Source organism: Heterodontus francisci, chromosome 2 (assembly GCF_036365525.1).
Source record: "Heterodontus francisci isolate sHetFra1 chromosome 2, sHetFra1.hap1, whole genome shotgun sequence".
Taxonomy (NCBI): Eukaryota; Metazoa; Chordata; class Chondrichthyes; order Heterodontiformes; family Heterodontidae; genus Heterodontus; species Heterodontus francisci.
The window spans coordinates 208821324-208836867 of NC_090372.1; the positions used below are offsets into that span (position 1 = coordinate 208821324).

Consider the following 15544-nt stretch of genomic DNA (forward strand, 5'->3'; position numbering starts at 1 on the left):
GACAAGTTGAAACATCTCTACATCTACCTCATCAAAACCTATTGTAATTTTAAAGACTTCTATTTGGTCACCCTTCAACCTTCACTTTCCTGATAGTTATATCTGGTATCATCTTTGTAAATCTACTTAGCATCTTCTCCAGTGCATATATACCTTTTCTTTTATGGAGTAATATGGAGAGCAGAAATGTGCACAATATGACAAGTGTTACAGCTAGCGTCCTATTTTCCCCACATCCCTTTTTCCCCCCCTCCCCCCCCCCCCCCCCAATAACTTCATTGGATTCATCTGGGGAGGGGGACACTGGTGGGTTTGAGAATCTCCAACTTATGATACTGATAGAGACCCAGGTCATTAAAGACTGAAAGTGAAGGATTGGGGAAAAAAGCCAACAATGAGGCAATGAGGATGGAGGTAAGGAAGGTAAACTGGTGAAAATATATTGGCAAAGAGGTGGGACCACATTGGGCAATATTTAACAGAGATCGCTCACATTCAGCAGGAATATATACCGTTCAAAAACTGATAATGAACCCAAGAATGAGATGCCATGGATAAATAAGGAGGTGAGATAGGAGTTGAGGGTAATTTCTCAGACTGGCGGGACGTGGTGTCCCTCAGTGATCTGTCCTGGAACCACTGTTCACCACATACATAAATGATTTGGTCTCGGGAATTAGAAGGATGTTGAAATTTGTAGAGGATATCAAATTGGGAGGTGTAACTAATAATGTGCAGGACTGCACCAAAAGATACTGAAAGAAAGAAACAGGCTGGAAAATTGGACCAATTAAATGGCACGGAAATTTAATATAGTGAATTGTGCAGCGGTTCATTTTGGTTGCAGGAATGAGAAGGCCCCTTATTTCTGAAGGCAAAAAACCAAATGTGGTGGCGGTGGAACGAGAGATGGGAATGTCTACAACAATTGGGTGCAAGTGCAGTTGCTCTGGGATGTACCTTCCCCAGGAGTGACCATTCCATTCTTTACACTGTTGCATTCATCCCACAAGATTTCCAAACCAAAGCTTTTTGTACCTGTCTTCCTGGTGTAACCTAATGAGCATTAATGATTGATCATAATATCTGTTGAGACACTGGCTCACACTAAGAGCAGTATGTTTGCCAAAATAAAAGCAAAATACTGCAGATGCTGGAAATCTGGAATAAAAACAAGAAATGCTGGAAATACTCAGCAGGTCTGGCAGCATCTGTGGAGAGAGAAGTAGAGTTAACGTTTCAGGTCAGTGACCCTTCATCAGAACAGTATGTTTACCCTCTTGCTTCCCTTAAGCTGCCTATAGCTACTTCCCCATTGTCTCTGTAAAGTGCAGCAGTGTTATTTAGACTGAAGCCTTGCTGCTTTGTGTTCTGACAGGGTAACGCACTGCCTATCTCTACAGATTCCAACTAGCTTACCTGCTGCATAAGGAATGCAATTCGTCCTGACAGCGTCCTCCCAAACAAAAGATTCAGTGAAATGAAATTCATTTTAACCCTTGCTGTGATAAGTTCTGTAGGGTTGCCACGTGTTAACAGGCCAGATCTTGCTGGAGTCTGCCATCCATTAGTCTCTTTCCTGTAGAATTGTTCCTAAAGTGTTAGTTTTGCATGGGGCCAAACTTGCCCCATCTGAACCCTTATCTGGTCCATCTCCTCCTAGACCGGGTTTGTGACTGGCACCTTCCAGCTCTCAGATCTCCTGTTTTACGGAGGAAGTGGCTTCACCATCATGCGATGTATGAGCTTTGCTTTGGAAAATGTGGAGAAGAAAGATGGGAACTACTCAATCCTGGACCTGCTGATATACAACTTCTACCTCCCTTTCTTCTTCTTTGGACCTGTAATGACATTCGATCAGTTCTACTCTCAGGTAAGCTTTGAAACAACACATGGGAGATTAAAGAAAGGCTTGCATTTATATAGTGCCTTTTACAACCTCCAGATGTCCCAAAGCGCTTTACAACCAATGAAGGGCTTTAGAAATTTAGTCACTATTGTGACATAGGAAATGTGACACAACAAGATCCCAGCAATGAGATAACAATCAGATAATTGTTTTTCTTAGTGATGTTGGTAGAGGGATAAGTATTGGCCAGCACACTGGGGAGAACCCTCTTGCTCTTCAATAGAATGCCATGGGATCTTTTACACTCACCGGAGTGCAGATGGGGCCTCAGTTTAACGTCTCATCCGAAAGGAGTCTTCTCCGGCAGTGCAGCACTCCCTTAGTACTGCAATGGAGCGTCATTCCGGATTATATGCCCAAGTCACTGCTGGGTCTTGAGCAATGTTACCGCTCAGCTACGTGGGTGTGCGACTGTGCAGCAGCCTAAAAGGAACCATGCAGGTCTTGTTTCGCAATAAATAATGCGTGTGCACAGCCATGCAAAGAAAATTTAAAGGGACCACACACTGGGGGAGAAAACAGGCTGCACAGAACAAATACGTTTTAAAGGGAACAATGGTCTTGAATCCACAGCCTCCTGCCTCAAAGCCAAGAGGGCTACTCACTCTGCCTCACCAATGGTTGGAAATTCCATTGGACCTATTTTGGCTCTGCTGCCTTAACTTGGCCAGAAGCGCCACCAAGCAACTCCAAGGAAGTTTCCGGCAAATCATTTTATCAACTTGCGTATGTGTGGAACAACTCCAGTTTTTTATGCTCCTGTTTAGGAGGCACTGGAGGAGCACAGTCCCTCTTAAATGCTTTAAGTTTCATCACCCAATAGTAATAAATGGTTATAGATTAATTTTTGTGAAATTCTGAAGTGGTTTTTAGACTGGCACACTGGATGACTTAGTCAATTCACTGCTGCATGATACTGAGCCGCACAACGCAGCAAGATCCTAGGATGTTCCTCCCCTGTCTGTGCAGTGGTGTCAGCGTTAGTGAGGCTGGGAAGAAGGTTGTGGGTTCCCTCAGTACTGCACTGCAGTTTCAGCCTGGATTGTATATTTAAGTCTGGAGTGGAATTTCAACCTTCTAACCTCAAGGTGAGAGTGTTAACACTGAGCCAAGGTTGACGCTATGTTCCTCCGGCATTGTGTGTTAGGGTTATGCATGCAGTTGACTCAATGAGTGCTGGTCATAATACAAATGCAAGACCACCCATCTCCCTCCATTAGATTTTCAGGCTTCATGTGCTGTGCATTTTCAGCTGAAGAAGATCCCAGAAGGTAGGTTTTTTTTTCTTCATTTTCCCAGAACTGGGGAAACAAGAATGTTCCTCCTGGGCTCCTTGGAAATAATGTGGGTCATGACTCACTAGGATATCCTGCCTCCCATATTTCATGGGGGTTGCCTGATGTTGCATTTTGAACCTGCAGTTCACCGATCCTATGCTAACAAAGCCCAGCCCTCAAAATAGACCAGTTCGTCAATCGGGTATATCAGACCACCAGTGGGCATGCTTTGCCGGCTGACCACCCAAACTCCTCCTGGGTGAGGGGGAGGAATCTGTCTGCACCTATCAAAATGTGGTATTTGCAGGGGCTTCTGCAGTTTCCCCTTGGGAACAGGGTGAGGGGCTTCTGCAGTTCCCCTTGGGAACAGGGTGAGGGGCTTCTGCAGTTTCCCTTGGGAACAAGGTGAGGGACTTCTGCTACTGGACTGGAGGTCCTACATCTTCCTGGGTCCTATCCTGGTGGTTCTGTGGAGTCTTGGAATGGAAGCAGACCACTGAGGAATATTGGAGGTCTGCGTCAGATGCCATGAGCATGTCCGCCTCAGATTGTACTCCATTGTAAAATCAGGACTACGGTGGGTGGTGAGGGTCAGCATTCCGCTAAGCTGCGCAGCAATCAGGAATGTGCCATACCGGGAACAAACAGGCCGTGCACAAGCAGCGGTTCCTTTTAAGATACTTGTGCGGCAATATTAAAGGGACTGCAACAAATGGGTCACGCACACGTGAAGGGGAATTAGGAGATGTTGGGGTGAGGGTTGAGATCTATCTAATGGGTTTGGACTTGCTGACCCCTCATGACTGTTTTCTGTTCCTGAAGTTTCTCTTATTCTGAGCCTCGTGTCCCACAGGTAAACCAACCAAAGTTCATTCGGAAAGAGAATGAGATGTGGAACATCAGGAAATCTGCTTTACTGCACCTTGTTGTAATAATCCTTGTGGATGTCTTCTTCCATTACCTCTACATTCTGACCATCCCTTCAGACCTGAAGCTGGTGGCACGCCTTTCTGACTGGGCATTAGGTAGGTCACCAGATAGATCGTCAGTTTCTCCATTGCCCTCCTCGCCAGTCTCCCAAACTCCAACTTTATCAGAGCTCCACAGTCCATGTCCCACACTTAAGTCATGCTGGACCATTATCCCTGATCTCCGTGACACTGCGTTCCCCCACCACATGGAGTTGAAAATCCTCACTTTTTAAAAAAAAAAATCCCTCCGTGGCCTTTTGGCATTGCCCTTGCTCCACCCTGTCACTGCAACTTCCTCCAGCCTCCCACTCAGCTCTCCCTCGCCTTCTGTTCTGAGTTTGGGCTATTCTCTCTCTTTCTCCCATCAAGCTATACCATTGAAACAAGAATTCTCCCCCAAAACCACTTTTTAAAAAAAAAAAGACTTTTAAGATATTCATTACTTTAAAATAAAAGAAATACACAACCAATGAAATACTTTTGAAGTGTAGTTACCATTGTAATGTAGGGAAGCACACCAACAATTTACACACAGCAAGGCCCCACAACAGCAATAAGATAAATATGAGGTTACCAACCCAAGCCTTACCACAGTTTGCATAGGAGCTCCTCTCCCTCCCACAACCACAGCCACTTAAATACACAGATGGATAAAAGCACCCACCAAACATTCTAAAATCAAACCATGCGCTGATGGAGCCCAAAGACTTTTACTGACGAGTCTTGTCTTTCCTTTTCTCCCCCTACCCGATTGTACAGCTTGTTTAGCTTATTTCAACCTGGTGTATGACTGGATAAAGGCGGCAGTGATGTTCGGAGTGGTCGGGACAGTGGCCAGGATCGATTACCTCGATCCGCCCAAACCGCCAAAATGCATCACCATGCTATATGTTTTTGCTGAAACGTAAGTGGCATTTTTTTTTTAAATTTCACTTTATCTTGTTGCTTTGCACTTGTCCCTGTACCAAAAAGAAAAATTGACTGAGGCTGGTGTTGCTCCAAGGGTCGGGAGCTCAGGGATTTACAGCAAAAAAAAATGACCGCTATTAATCCCTGTTCCATTGAGGCCCATCGTTGTAAGCAAGGAGATTTCCCACCTGCCATGTTCAAGGAAGCTGATGTTGCAAGAGACCAAGCAGTGTTTTTTATTATTTGTTCATGGGATGTGGGCATTGCTGACTAGGCCAACATTTATTGCCCATCCCTAATTGCCCTTGAGAAGGTGGCGGTGAGCTGCCTTCTTGAACCGCTGCATTCCATGTGGTGTCGGTACACCCACAGTGCTGTTAGAAAGGGAGTTCGAGGATTTTGACCCAGCGACAGTGAAGGAACGGCGATATAGTTCCAAGTCCGGATGGTGTGTGGCTTGGAGGGGAATTTTCAGGTGGTGGCGTTCCCACGCATTTGCTGCCCTTGTTCTTCTGGGTGGTAAAGGTCGCTGGTTTGGAAGGTGCTGTCGAAGGAGCCTTGGTACATTGCTGCAATGCATCTTATAGATGGTACACATTGCTGCCATTGTTCGTCCGTGGTGGAGGGAATGAATGTTGAAGGTGGTAGATGGGATGCCAGTCAAACGGGCTGCTTTGTCCTGGATGGTGTCGAGCTTCCTGAGTGGTGTTGGAGCTGCACCCATCCAGGCAATTGGAGAGCATTCCATCCTGACTTGTGCCTTGTCGATGGTGGACAATTTTTGGGGAGTCGGGGTGAGTTATTTGCTGCAGAATTCCCAGTCTCTGACCTGCACTTGTAGTCACTGTATTTATATGGCTGGTCCAGTTTCTGGTCAATGGTAATCCCCAGGATGTTGATGGTGGATTCAGCGATGGTAATGCCGTTGAATGTCATGGGGAGATGGTTAGATTCTCTCTTGTCTGAGATGGTCATTGCCTGGCACTTTAGTGGCGCGAATGTTACTTGCGAATGTTGTGCAGCGCTTGTTGCATTTCTACACGGGCTGCTTCAGTATCTGAGGAGTCGCAACTGGTGCTGAACAATGTACAATCATCAGCGAACATCCCCACTTCTGACCATATATTGGAGGGAAGCTCATTGATGAAGCAGCTGAGGATGGTTGGACTCAGGACACGACCCTGAGGAACTCCTGCAGTGATGTCCAGGGACTGAGATGATTGGCCTCCAACAACCACAACCATCTTCCTTTAGAAACATTGAAAAATAGGAGCAGGAGTAGGCCCTTAGGCCCTTCGAGCCTGCTCTGCCATTCAATACGATCATGGCTGATCATCCAAACTCAGTAACCTGTTCCCACTTTCTCCCCGTATCCCTTGATCCCATTAGCCCTAAGAACTATATCTAACTCTTTCTTTCTTGAAAATATTTAATGATTTGGCCTCAACTGCTTTCCGTGGTAGAGAATTCCATGGGTTCATCACTCTGGGTGAAGAAATCTCTCCTCATCTCAGTCCTAAGTGACTGACCCCTTATCCATAGACTGTGATCCCTGGTCCTGGACTCCCCCGCCATTGGGAACATCCTTCCTGCATCTAGTCTGCCCACTCCTGTTAGAATTTTGTAGGTTTCTGTGAGATACCCTCTCATGCTTCTAAACTCTAGCGAATACAAGCCTAATTGACCCAATCTCTCCATACAACAGTCTGGTGAACCTTCGCTGCACTCCCTCCATAGCAAGAACATCCTTCCTCAGATAAGGAGACCAAAGCTACACACACTATTCCAGATGTGGTCTCACCAAGGCCTTGTATAATTGCAGCAAGACATCCCTGCTCTTGTACTCGAATCCTCTCGCAATGAAGGCCAACATACCATTTGCCGCCTTAACTGCCTACTGCACCTGCAAGCTTACTTTCAGTGACACCCAGGACAAGGACACCCAGGTCTCACCTCACCTCCCCCTTTCCCAATCTATCGCTATTCAGATAATCTGCCTTTCTGTTTCTGCCACCAAAATTTTGTGCTAGGTACGACTCCAACCAGTAGAGAGTTTTCTTTGATTCCCATTGACTCCTGTTTTGTTAGGGCTCCTTGATGCCATACTTGGTCAAATGCTGCCTTGATATCCAGGGCAATCACTCTCGCCTCATCTCTTGAGTTCAGCTCTTTTGTCCATGTTTGGAACAAGACTGTAATGAGGTCAGGAGCCAAGTAGCCCTGGTGGAACTTGAACTGAGCATCGGTGAGCAGATTACGCTGCTTAAGTGGTGCTTGATAGCACTGCCAATGACACCTTGCATCACTTTGCTGATGATCGAGAGTAGACTGATAGGGTGGGAATTGGTCAGATTGGATTTGTCCTTTTGTGTACAGGACATACCGGGGCAATTTTCCACATTGCCGGGTAGATACCAGTGTTGTAACTGTACTGGAACAGCATGGCTAGGGGCGTGGCTAGTTCTGGAGCACAGGTCTTCAGTACTATTGCCGGAATATTGTCAGGGCCCATAGCCTTTGTAGTATCCAGTGCCTTCAGTCGTTCGCCTGTGGAGTGAATTGAATTGGCTGAAGCCTAGCATCTGATGTTGGGGAGCTCGGGATGAGGCCGAGATGGATCATCAACTTGGCACTTCTGGCTTAAGATTGTTGCAAATGCTTCATCCTTATCTTTCGCACTGATGTGCTGGTCGCCCCCATCTTTTGAGGATGGGGATATTTGTGGAGCCTCCTCCTGTCAGTTATCTAATTGTCCACCACCATTCACAACTGGATCATCTTAAATTTGTATCTTTCAGCCGCTTTATTTATTTACTATATACAAGTCCTTCATGATTGTAAACACCTCCATCAAATCTCCCCTTGGATTTCTCTGCTCAAAGGAGAATCTTTTTTTTGTATCCATTCATGGGATGTGATCCCTAGAGAGGATGGTGATGAGCTTCCTGAGGGATAGGATCTATTCCCATCTGGAAGAAAATGGGCTTATCAGTGATAGGTAACATGGTTTTGTGCAGGGAAGGTCATGTCTTACCAACTTAATAGAATTCTTTGAGGAAGTGACAAAGTTGATTGATCAGGGAAGGGCTGTAGATGTCATACACATGGACTTCAGTAAGGCGTTTGATAAGGTTCCCCATGGTAGGCTGATGGAGAAAGTGAAGGCGCATGGGGTCCAAGGTGTAATAGCTAGATGGATAAAGAACTGGCTGGGTAACAGGAGACAGAGAGTAGCAGTGGAAGGGAGTTTCTCAAAATGGAGACGTGTGACCAGTGGTGTTCCACAGGGATCCGTGCTGGGACCACTGTTTGTGATATACATAAATGATTTGGAGGAAAGTATAGGTGGTCTGATTAGCAAGTTTGCAGACGACACTAAGATTGGTGGAGTAGCAGATAGTGAAGGGGACTGTCAGAGAATACAGCAGAATATAGATAGATTGGAGAGTTGGGCAGAGAAATGGCAGATGGAGTTCAATCAGGGCAAATGCGAGGTGATGCATTTTGGAAGATCCAATTCAAGAGTGAACTATACAGTAAATGGAAAAGTCCTGGGGAAAATTGATGTACAGAGAGATTTGGGTGTTCAGGTCCATTGTTCCCTGAAGGTGGCAATGCAGGTCAATAGAGTGGTCAAGAAGGCATACGGCATGCTTTCCTTCATCGGACGGGGTATTGAGTACAAGAGTTGGCAGGTCATGTTACAGTTGTATAGGACTTTGGTTCGGCCACATTTGGAATACTGCGTGCAGTTCTGGTCGCCACATTACCAGAAGGATGTGGATGCTTTGGAGAGGGTGCAGAGGAGGTTCACCAGAATGTTGCCTGGTATGGAGGGCGCTAGCTATGAAGAGAGGTTGAGTAGATTAGGATTATTTTCATTAGAAAGACGGAGGTTGAGGGGGGACCTGATTGAGGTGTACAAAATCATGAGAGGTATAGACAGGGTGGATAGCAAGAAGCTTTTTCCCAGAGTGGGGGATTCAATTACAAGGGGACACGAGTTCAAAGTGAAAGGGGAAATGTTTAGGGGGGATATGCGTGGAAAGTTCTTTACGCAGAGGGTGGTGGGTGCATGGAACGCATTACCAGTGGAGGTGGTAGACGCGGGCACGATAGCGTCTTTTAAGATGTATCTAGACAGATACATGAATGGGCAGGAAGTAAAGAGATACAGACCCTTAGAAAATAGGCGACAGGTTTAGATAGAGGATTTGGATCGGCGCAGGCTTGGAGGGCCGAAGAGCCTGTTCCTGTGCTGTAATTTTCTTTGTTCTTTGTTGACTGGCTGCGGACAGCATGGTGAAGACCCCTCCTCCTGTGATCTTGAGGAGGGAGTTCCAAGGTTTTGATCCAGTGATGATACAGGAACGGTACAAGGTGAAACCGCCAGACTGACTACTTCTTGACTTCAAAAGCATTTTGCAGAGCGTTCCCTCAGCAGGTGGAATGGGTTGGGTAGATAGAATAAATTGTGGCTAGTCCATGTGGAATAGGTGCAACCCATTAAGCAGAGCTTCCGTCGCTCTGCTTTTATGTCTTCTTGAAGAAACAAGAATACAAATGAGAATGTGTGGGTGGGAGAAAGAACAAATTAAAAATATTTCATAACATTCACTAATTGTATGATTTATATTTCAGGCACTTTGACAGAGGGATAAATGACTGGCTGTGCAAGTAAGTAACGCACTTTTGTTTTCATTCTTCGTTTTTTTAAATTCATTCCCAGGATGTGGGTGACACTGGCAAGGCCACATTTAGTGTCCGTTCCTAGTTGACCTGAGAAGATGGTGAAGTTTCTTCTTGAGCCACTATTTATGGCGAGGGTGTCATCATGATGTTAGGTAGGGAACACCAGGATTGTGGGAGTATAACCATAAAGGAATGGCGAGATATGTCCAAGTCAGGATGGTGAGTGAGCTGCTGGTGTTGGTGTTCCCCTGCTCTTATTGCTGGGGGTTGTAGGGCTGTTAGATGCTGTCTAAGTAAACTCTTTGTGGAAGTCTCAACTTGAGAGACCAGGAGCTCATCATGGTTTGCAGAGAACACCGCATGTTCCTTACAAAACCCTCTAGCACAGGGTTGTCCAACATTCGGCCTACGGTTCTAAACTGTTCCCAGGCTGTTCCTCATCCTCGCTGGGGTTCCATGACCGGAAATGAGAAATTCCGCATTGTTAGACCGGTTTTGAAAAAAGATCGCAAGTCCGTTTCACAGCTGACAGATCCTGACAGCGGGAACAGCAGTTTCTGAACTTCAGACAGATGTGGAATATTTTTAAAAGGCTGCCGTAAAACACTGAATCTGTCCAGAGTTCAGAAACTGCTGTTCCCGCTGTCCGGATCTGTCAGCTGTGAAACTGACCTGTGATTTTTTTAAAAACTGATCAACTATCTGCTGAGCGCTCCCACTCTCTGCAATGGACGGGGGGGGGGAGGGGTGGGCCAGAGAGAGAGGGGAGAGGGGGGGAAAGGGGGGAGCAGAGGGAGAGAGAGAAGGTGGGCAGAGAGAGGGGGAACGGAGACAGACACACTCAGAGTGGGGAGAGAGATCAAGGTCTCTCGTGACAGATCTATCCAGAATACTCTGAATCGCTACATCATGTATGCGGGCAGAGATTGACTACTTATGCAAGCAAAAATATTGACAGGTATGTTACTAAATCAGTTTTCAGTATAGTGACGAGAAAGTAAGTCAATAAATTAGTCTTCTCATTTATGTTTTTATTTGTAAGATAAATTTTTAATGCCTTTATCTTTTGAAATTTGCTCACTGGCCCTCCGGGCTGAGCAAAACTCGTAATGCGGCCCTCTGCCCGAAAAGGTTGGACAACCGTGCTCTAGAGGGATCAGCGTGCAGCTGTGTAATTCATAGTCAAACTGAACAGGTACTTTATTTGCTTACAGGAGGAGCAGATAGTTGAGGGGGTGGGGGGGGTTACAGAAAGGTGAGACATCAAAGACAGTAATGTCCGATCATCAGAGTCTGGGTACTTTTATAGAAGTGTACAGCACTGAAGAAGGCCATTTGGTCCATCATGCCTGTGCTGGCTCTTTGAAAGGGCTATCCAGTTCGTCACATTCTTTCGCCCTGCAAATTTGTGTGTGCGTGCGTGTGTGTGTCCCCCCTCTGGTTACTCAGTTTCTCATTATCGACTCTATCAAAACACCTTTACAGTTTTGAACACCTTTTATTAATTCTTCTCTGAACATTTCTGTGCTCTAAGGAGAACATCCCAGCTTCTGAAGTCCCTCCACAAAGTTGAGGTTAACTGAGGTCCCTCATCCCTGGTAACATTCTATTTGATTTTCTCTGCACCTTCTCTAAACTTTTTTTGGTGACAAACAGAAGTCCTGTGACACATCACACTCCACCCCTGACACACAATCTAGAAATCCTTCATACCAAACCATCTGGAAGATTTAATTGCTGTTTATTATGTTTGAGTCAGAAGGTAGTGGCTTCAAATCCAGAGACTTGAGCAGAAAATCAAAGCTGACACTCCAATGCAGTACTGAAGGAGTGCTGCACTGTCAGAGGTGCTTTCTTTCAGATAAAATCTTAAACTGAGGTCCCATCTATTTTCACAAGTGGATGTAAAAGATCCCTGGGCACGATTCGAAAAAGAGCAGAGCTGGTCTTCCCAGAGTCCTGGGCAATATTTATAGCCTAACCAACATCACTTTAAAAACAACAGATTATCTGGTCATCGTCACATTGCTGCTTGTGGGAGCTTGCTGTGTGCAAATTAAGTGTTTCCTACATTACAGCAGTGACTACACTCCAGAACTAATTCATTGGCTGTGAAGCACTTTGGACATCGAGGTTTTGAAAGGCACTGTACTAATGCAAGTCTTTCTTTTGGAGTTAATAGCTTTGGTATGGCTTCCCTTGGAGATGGAATATCTAAACACACCACACTTGGTGTGGCAGGTGCCAGGTTTGATCCCTTGGTCGGCTGGGCTCTGCTCGGACAGCAAGTTGGGGCTACAGCTGGAATGGGTGGCCCTGGGATGATGTGGTGGTGAAATTCCAGCCAGTGCTCCTCTCCATCCAGTGATGAACCCTGACACCCACAACCGTTCCCCTCTACTCCCAACCGTCTTTCCTGTAAAGTGCTCGGCTACACTGGATGCCCCCCATGGTTGAATGGGTTGCTGATGCCTGCTGCCAAGGCCACTTGGTTGAGATACAGGTGGTCTGCCCTAGTGAGCAGGAAGATTAGGCAGGGAAATCTCTGGATCAGAGCACCGTCACGTCCGATTTTTCCTTTTTCCCAGGTACGTCTATGATTATTTGGGAGAAGACCACGACAACATTCTGAAGGAACTGCTGGCAACGGTCTGCACCTTCTTAGTCACTACACTGTGGCTGGGCCCAGGCAGTGTGGTCTATATCTGGTCCGTGTGTAACTGCTTTGGCCTCAACTTTGAACTCTGGGTGCAAAAGTTCTTCCAGCGTGAACCATTTGCATCAGTTGAGGTAAGACCCGAGTTTGGAACACTCGCTAGTGTGTTGAGAAGCAATATTTTTTCCCTGCTTCTTTGAAGCTGGGAAATCCTGGCTCCGTTGGCACATGCACTGTCCAGTGTGGAGATGAGCCTTTCAGATCTGGTATTTACTGCGGCTCAGTGGGTAGCTTCCTCACCTCTGACTCAGGTAATTGCAGGTTCAAATCCCACTTCACAAAAGTCTAGGCTGACATTGCAATGTAGTCCTGAGGGAATGCTGCATTTTCAGAGGTGCCCTCTTTCGGATGCGATGCTAAACTGAGGCACCTTCTGTCCTCTTGGTGGGACCAAAAGATCCCATGGAACTATTATGAAGAAGAGCAGGGCAGTTCTCCCTGGTGTCCTGGTCAATATTTATTTCTCAACCCACATCACTTTTTTTAAAAAGGGGATAAAAGCTGATTGTAAATAGCTGGTAAGTTATTACACTAGCAAGTTTTCAATGTAAAGTTAAGTAATGGCAGGGCAGCTTGGCCAAGTGCAATGTGGGACGTCGTGGACATGCCATGTGACCTTGCCGAACATGTCTGCAGGAAGTGTCTCTGGTTGCAGAAGCTTGAGCTTCGGGTTTCGGAGCGCGACTGGTGGCTGGTGTCACTGTGGTGCATCCGCGAGGTGGAGGACTACGTAGTCAAGCCAGTGCCTAGGCGAGCACAGTCGGGGAGGTGACTGGGTGGCTGCCGGATGAACAGAGAAGTCAGGGCAGGTAGTGCAGGTGTTCCCAGAGGACATCCCACTTTCTAACCAGTATTCAGTTCTGAGTACTGATGAGAGAGGGTTCCTCTGGAGAGTGCACTGAGAGTCATAACTGGAATATCATGGATGACTCAGCTGTGCTGGGATGGGGGAAAAGGAACAAGAGGGCAATAGTAGTAGGGATTCTGTGGTTAGAGGAACAGACAGGCATGGTCACAGACGTGGTCACAGATGTGATTCCAAGATGGTATGTTGCCTCCCTGGTGCAAGGGTCATGGATATCACCGAGCGGTTACAGAGTATTCTGGAGGGTGAGGGTGCACAGCCAGAGGTCGTGGTCCATATTGGTACCAATGACATAGGTAGAAAGAAGGATGAGGTCCTGCAAAAAGAATTTAGGGAGCTAGGCAGCAGATTAAAAAGTAGGACCTCAAAGGTTGTAATCTCTGGGTTTCTTCCGGTGCCACTGGCTAGTGAGTATATGAATAGGAGGTTACAGCACATGAATGCATGGCTGAGGAGATGGTGCAGTAGGGAGGGCTTTAAATTCTTTGGATCACTGGGCCTGTTTCTGGGATCTGTACAAGTTGGACGGGTTGCACCTGAACCCGAACGGGACCAACATCCTTGCTGGGAGGTTTGCTAGTGCTGTTGGCGGGGGTTTAAACTAATTTGGCAGGGGGATGGGATACAAAGTGGAGTTACAGTAGGGGGTGATGCACAGTCAAATATAGAAGAGTAACTAAGTCAGTCTGGAAGGCAGAGTGAATATAGACCTGTTAAGGCACAAGCAAATAATGAAAGGCTGGATTGTATCTATTTTAATGCAAGGAGTCTTACTAGTAAGGCAGATGAATTGAAGGCGTTGATTAACACATGGGACTATGATATTATTGCTATCACTGAGACATGGTTGAGGGAAGGGCAGGACTGGCAGCTCAGTATCCCAGGATATAGAATCTTCAGATGTGATAGGGGAGGGGGTAAAAGAGGAGGTGGCATTGCACTGTTGATTAAAGAGACAATTACTGCAGTAAGGAGGGATGATATCTTGGGTTCCTCTAATGAGGCCATTTAGGTAGAACTTAAACAAAAAGGGGGTTATTACTTGGCTGGGAGTGTGCTACAGGCCTCCTGTCAGGCAGTGGTAGAGGAGCAGATATGTAGACAAATCTCAGAGGTGCAAAAATAATAGGGTAATAATAGGGGATTTCAACTTCTCCTATAATAGAGGGGATAGTATTAGTGCAAAAGGCTTAAAGGGGGTGAATTCTTCAACTGCATTCAGGAGAGCTTTTTGAGCCAGTATGTAGAGAGTCCTACAAGAGGAGGGGTGGTACGGGACTTTAATCCTAGGGAATGAAGCCAGACAAGTGGTAAAATGGCACTGGGGGAGCATTTCGGGGATAGTGACCATAACTCTAAGATTTAAGGTACTTATGGAAAAGGACATAGAGGGATTGGAAATAAGAGTACTGAATTGGGGGAAGGCAGATTTCAGTATGATAAAACAGGATCTGGCCAAAGTGGACTGGGAGCAGCTTCTTGTAGGAAAGTCTACATCAGACCAGTGGGAGTCTGATGATACAAAGTTAGGCGGCATTGTAGACAGTCTGGATGATGGCATAAAATTGCAAGGAGATATTGACAGACTCGGTGAATGGGCAAAACTGTGGCAGATGGATTTCAATGCGGGCAAGTGTGAGGTTATCCATTTTGGACCAAAAAAGGATAGAGCAGGGTACTTTCTAAATGGGAAGAGATTAAGTACAGTGGATTTCCAAAATGACTTGGGGGTTCAAGTGTATAGATCTTTAAAATGCCACAAACAAGTGCAGAAAATAATCAAAAAGGCTAATGGAATGCTATCCTTTATATCCAGAGGATTGGAGTATAAAGACACAGAGGTTATGCTGCAGCTGTACAAAACCCTGGTTAGACCTCACTTGGAGTACTGTGAGCAGTTCTGGGCACCACACCTTAGGAAGGATATATTGGCCTTGGAGGGAGTGCAATGTAGGTTTACAAGAATGATACCTGGACTATAGGGGTTAAGTTATGAGGAGAGATTACACAAATTAGGCCTGTTTTCGCTAGGTTAAGAGGTGGTCTGATTGAAGTCTTCACAATATTAACAGGAAAAGACAGGCTAGATAAAGATAAACTATTTCTACTGGTTGGAGATTCTAAAACTAGGGGACATAGTCTAAAAATTAGGACCAGACTGTTCAGGAGAGATGTTAGGAAGCACTTCTTCACACAAAGGGTGGT

The 15544-nt window shown here is 46.0% G+C and overlaps 1 protein-coding gene across 1 annotated transcript in view; it reads left to right on the forward strand.

Moving 5' to 3' along the window:
- hhatlb (hedgehog acyltransferase like, b) overlaps positions 1–15544 on the forward strand; it is a 56812-nt gene that overhangs the window by 18812 nt on the left and 22456 nt on the right. Inside the window, exons 5-9 of the mRNA XM_068052169.1 lie at positions 1664–1873; positions 4040–4211; positions 4917–5061; positions 9708–9743; positions 12347–12548. Of these exons, the coding sequence (XP_067908270.1) occupies positions 1664–1873; positions 4040–4211; positions 4917–5061; positions 9708–9743; positions 12347–12548 (765 nt within the window). The remainder of the gene's footprint in view (positions 1–1663; positions 1874–4039; positions 4212–4916; positions 5062–9707; positions 9744–12346; positions 12549–15544) is intronic.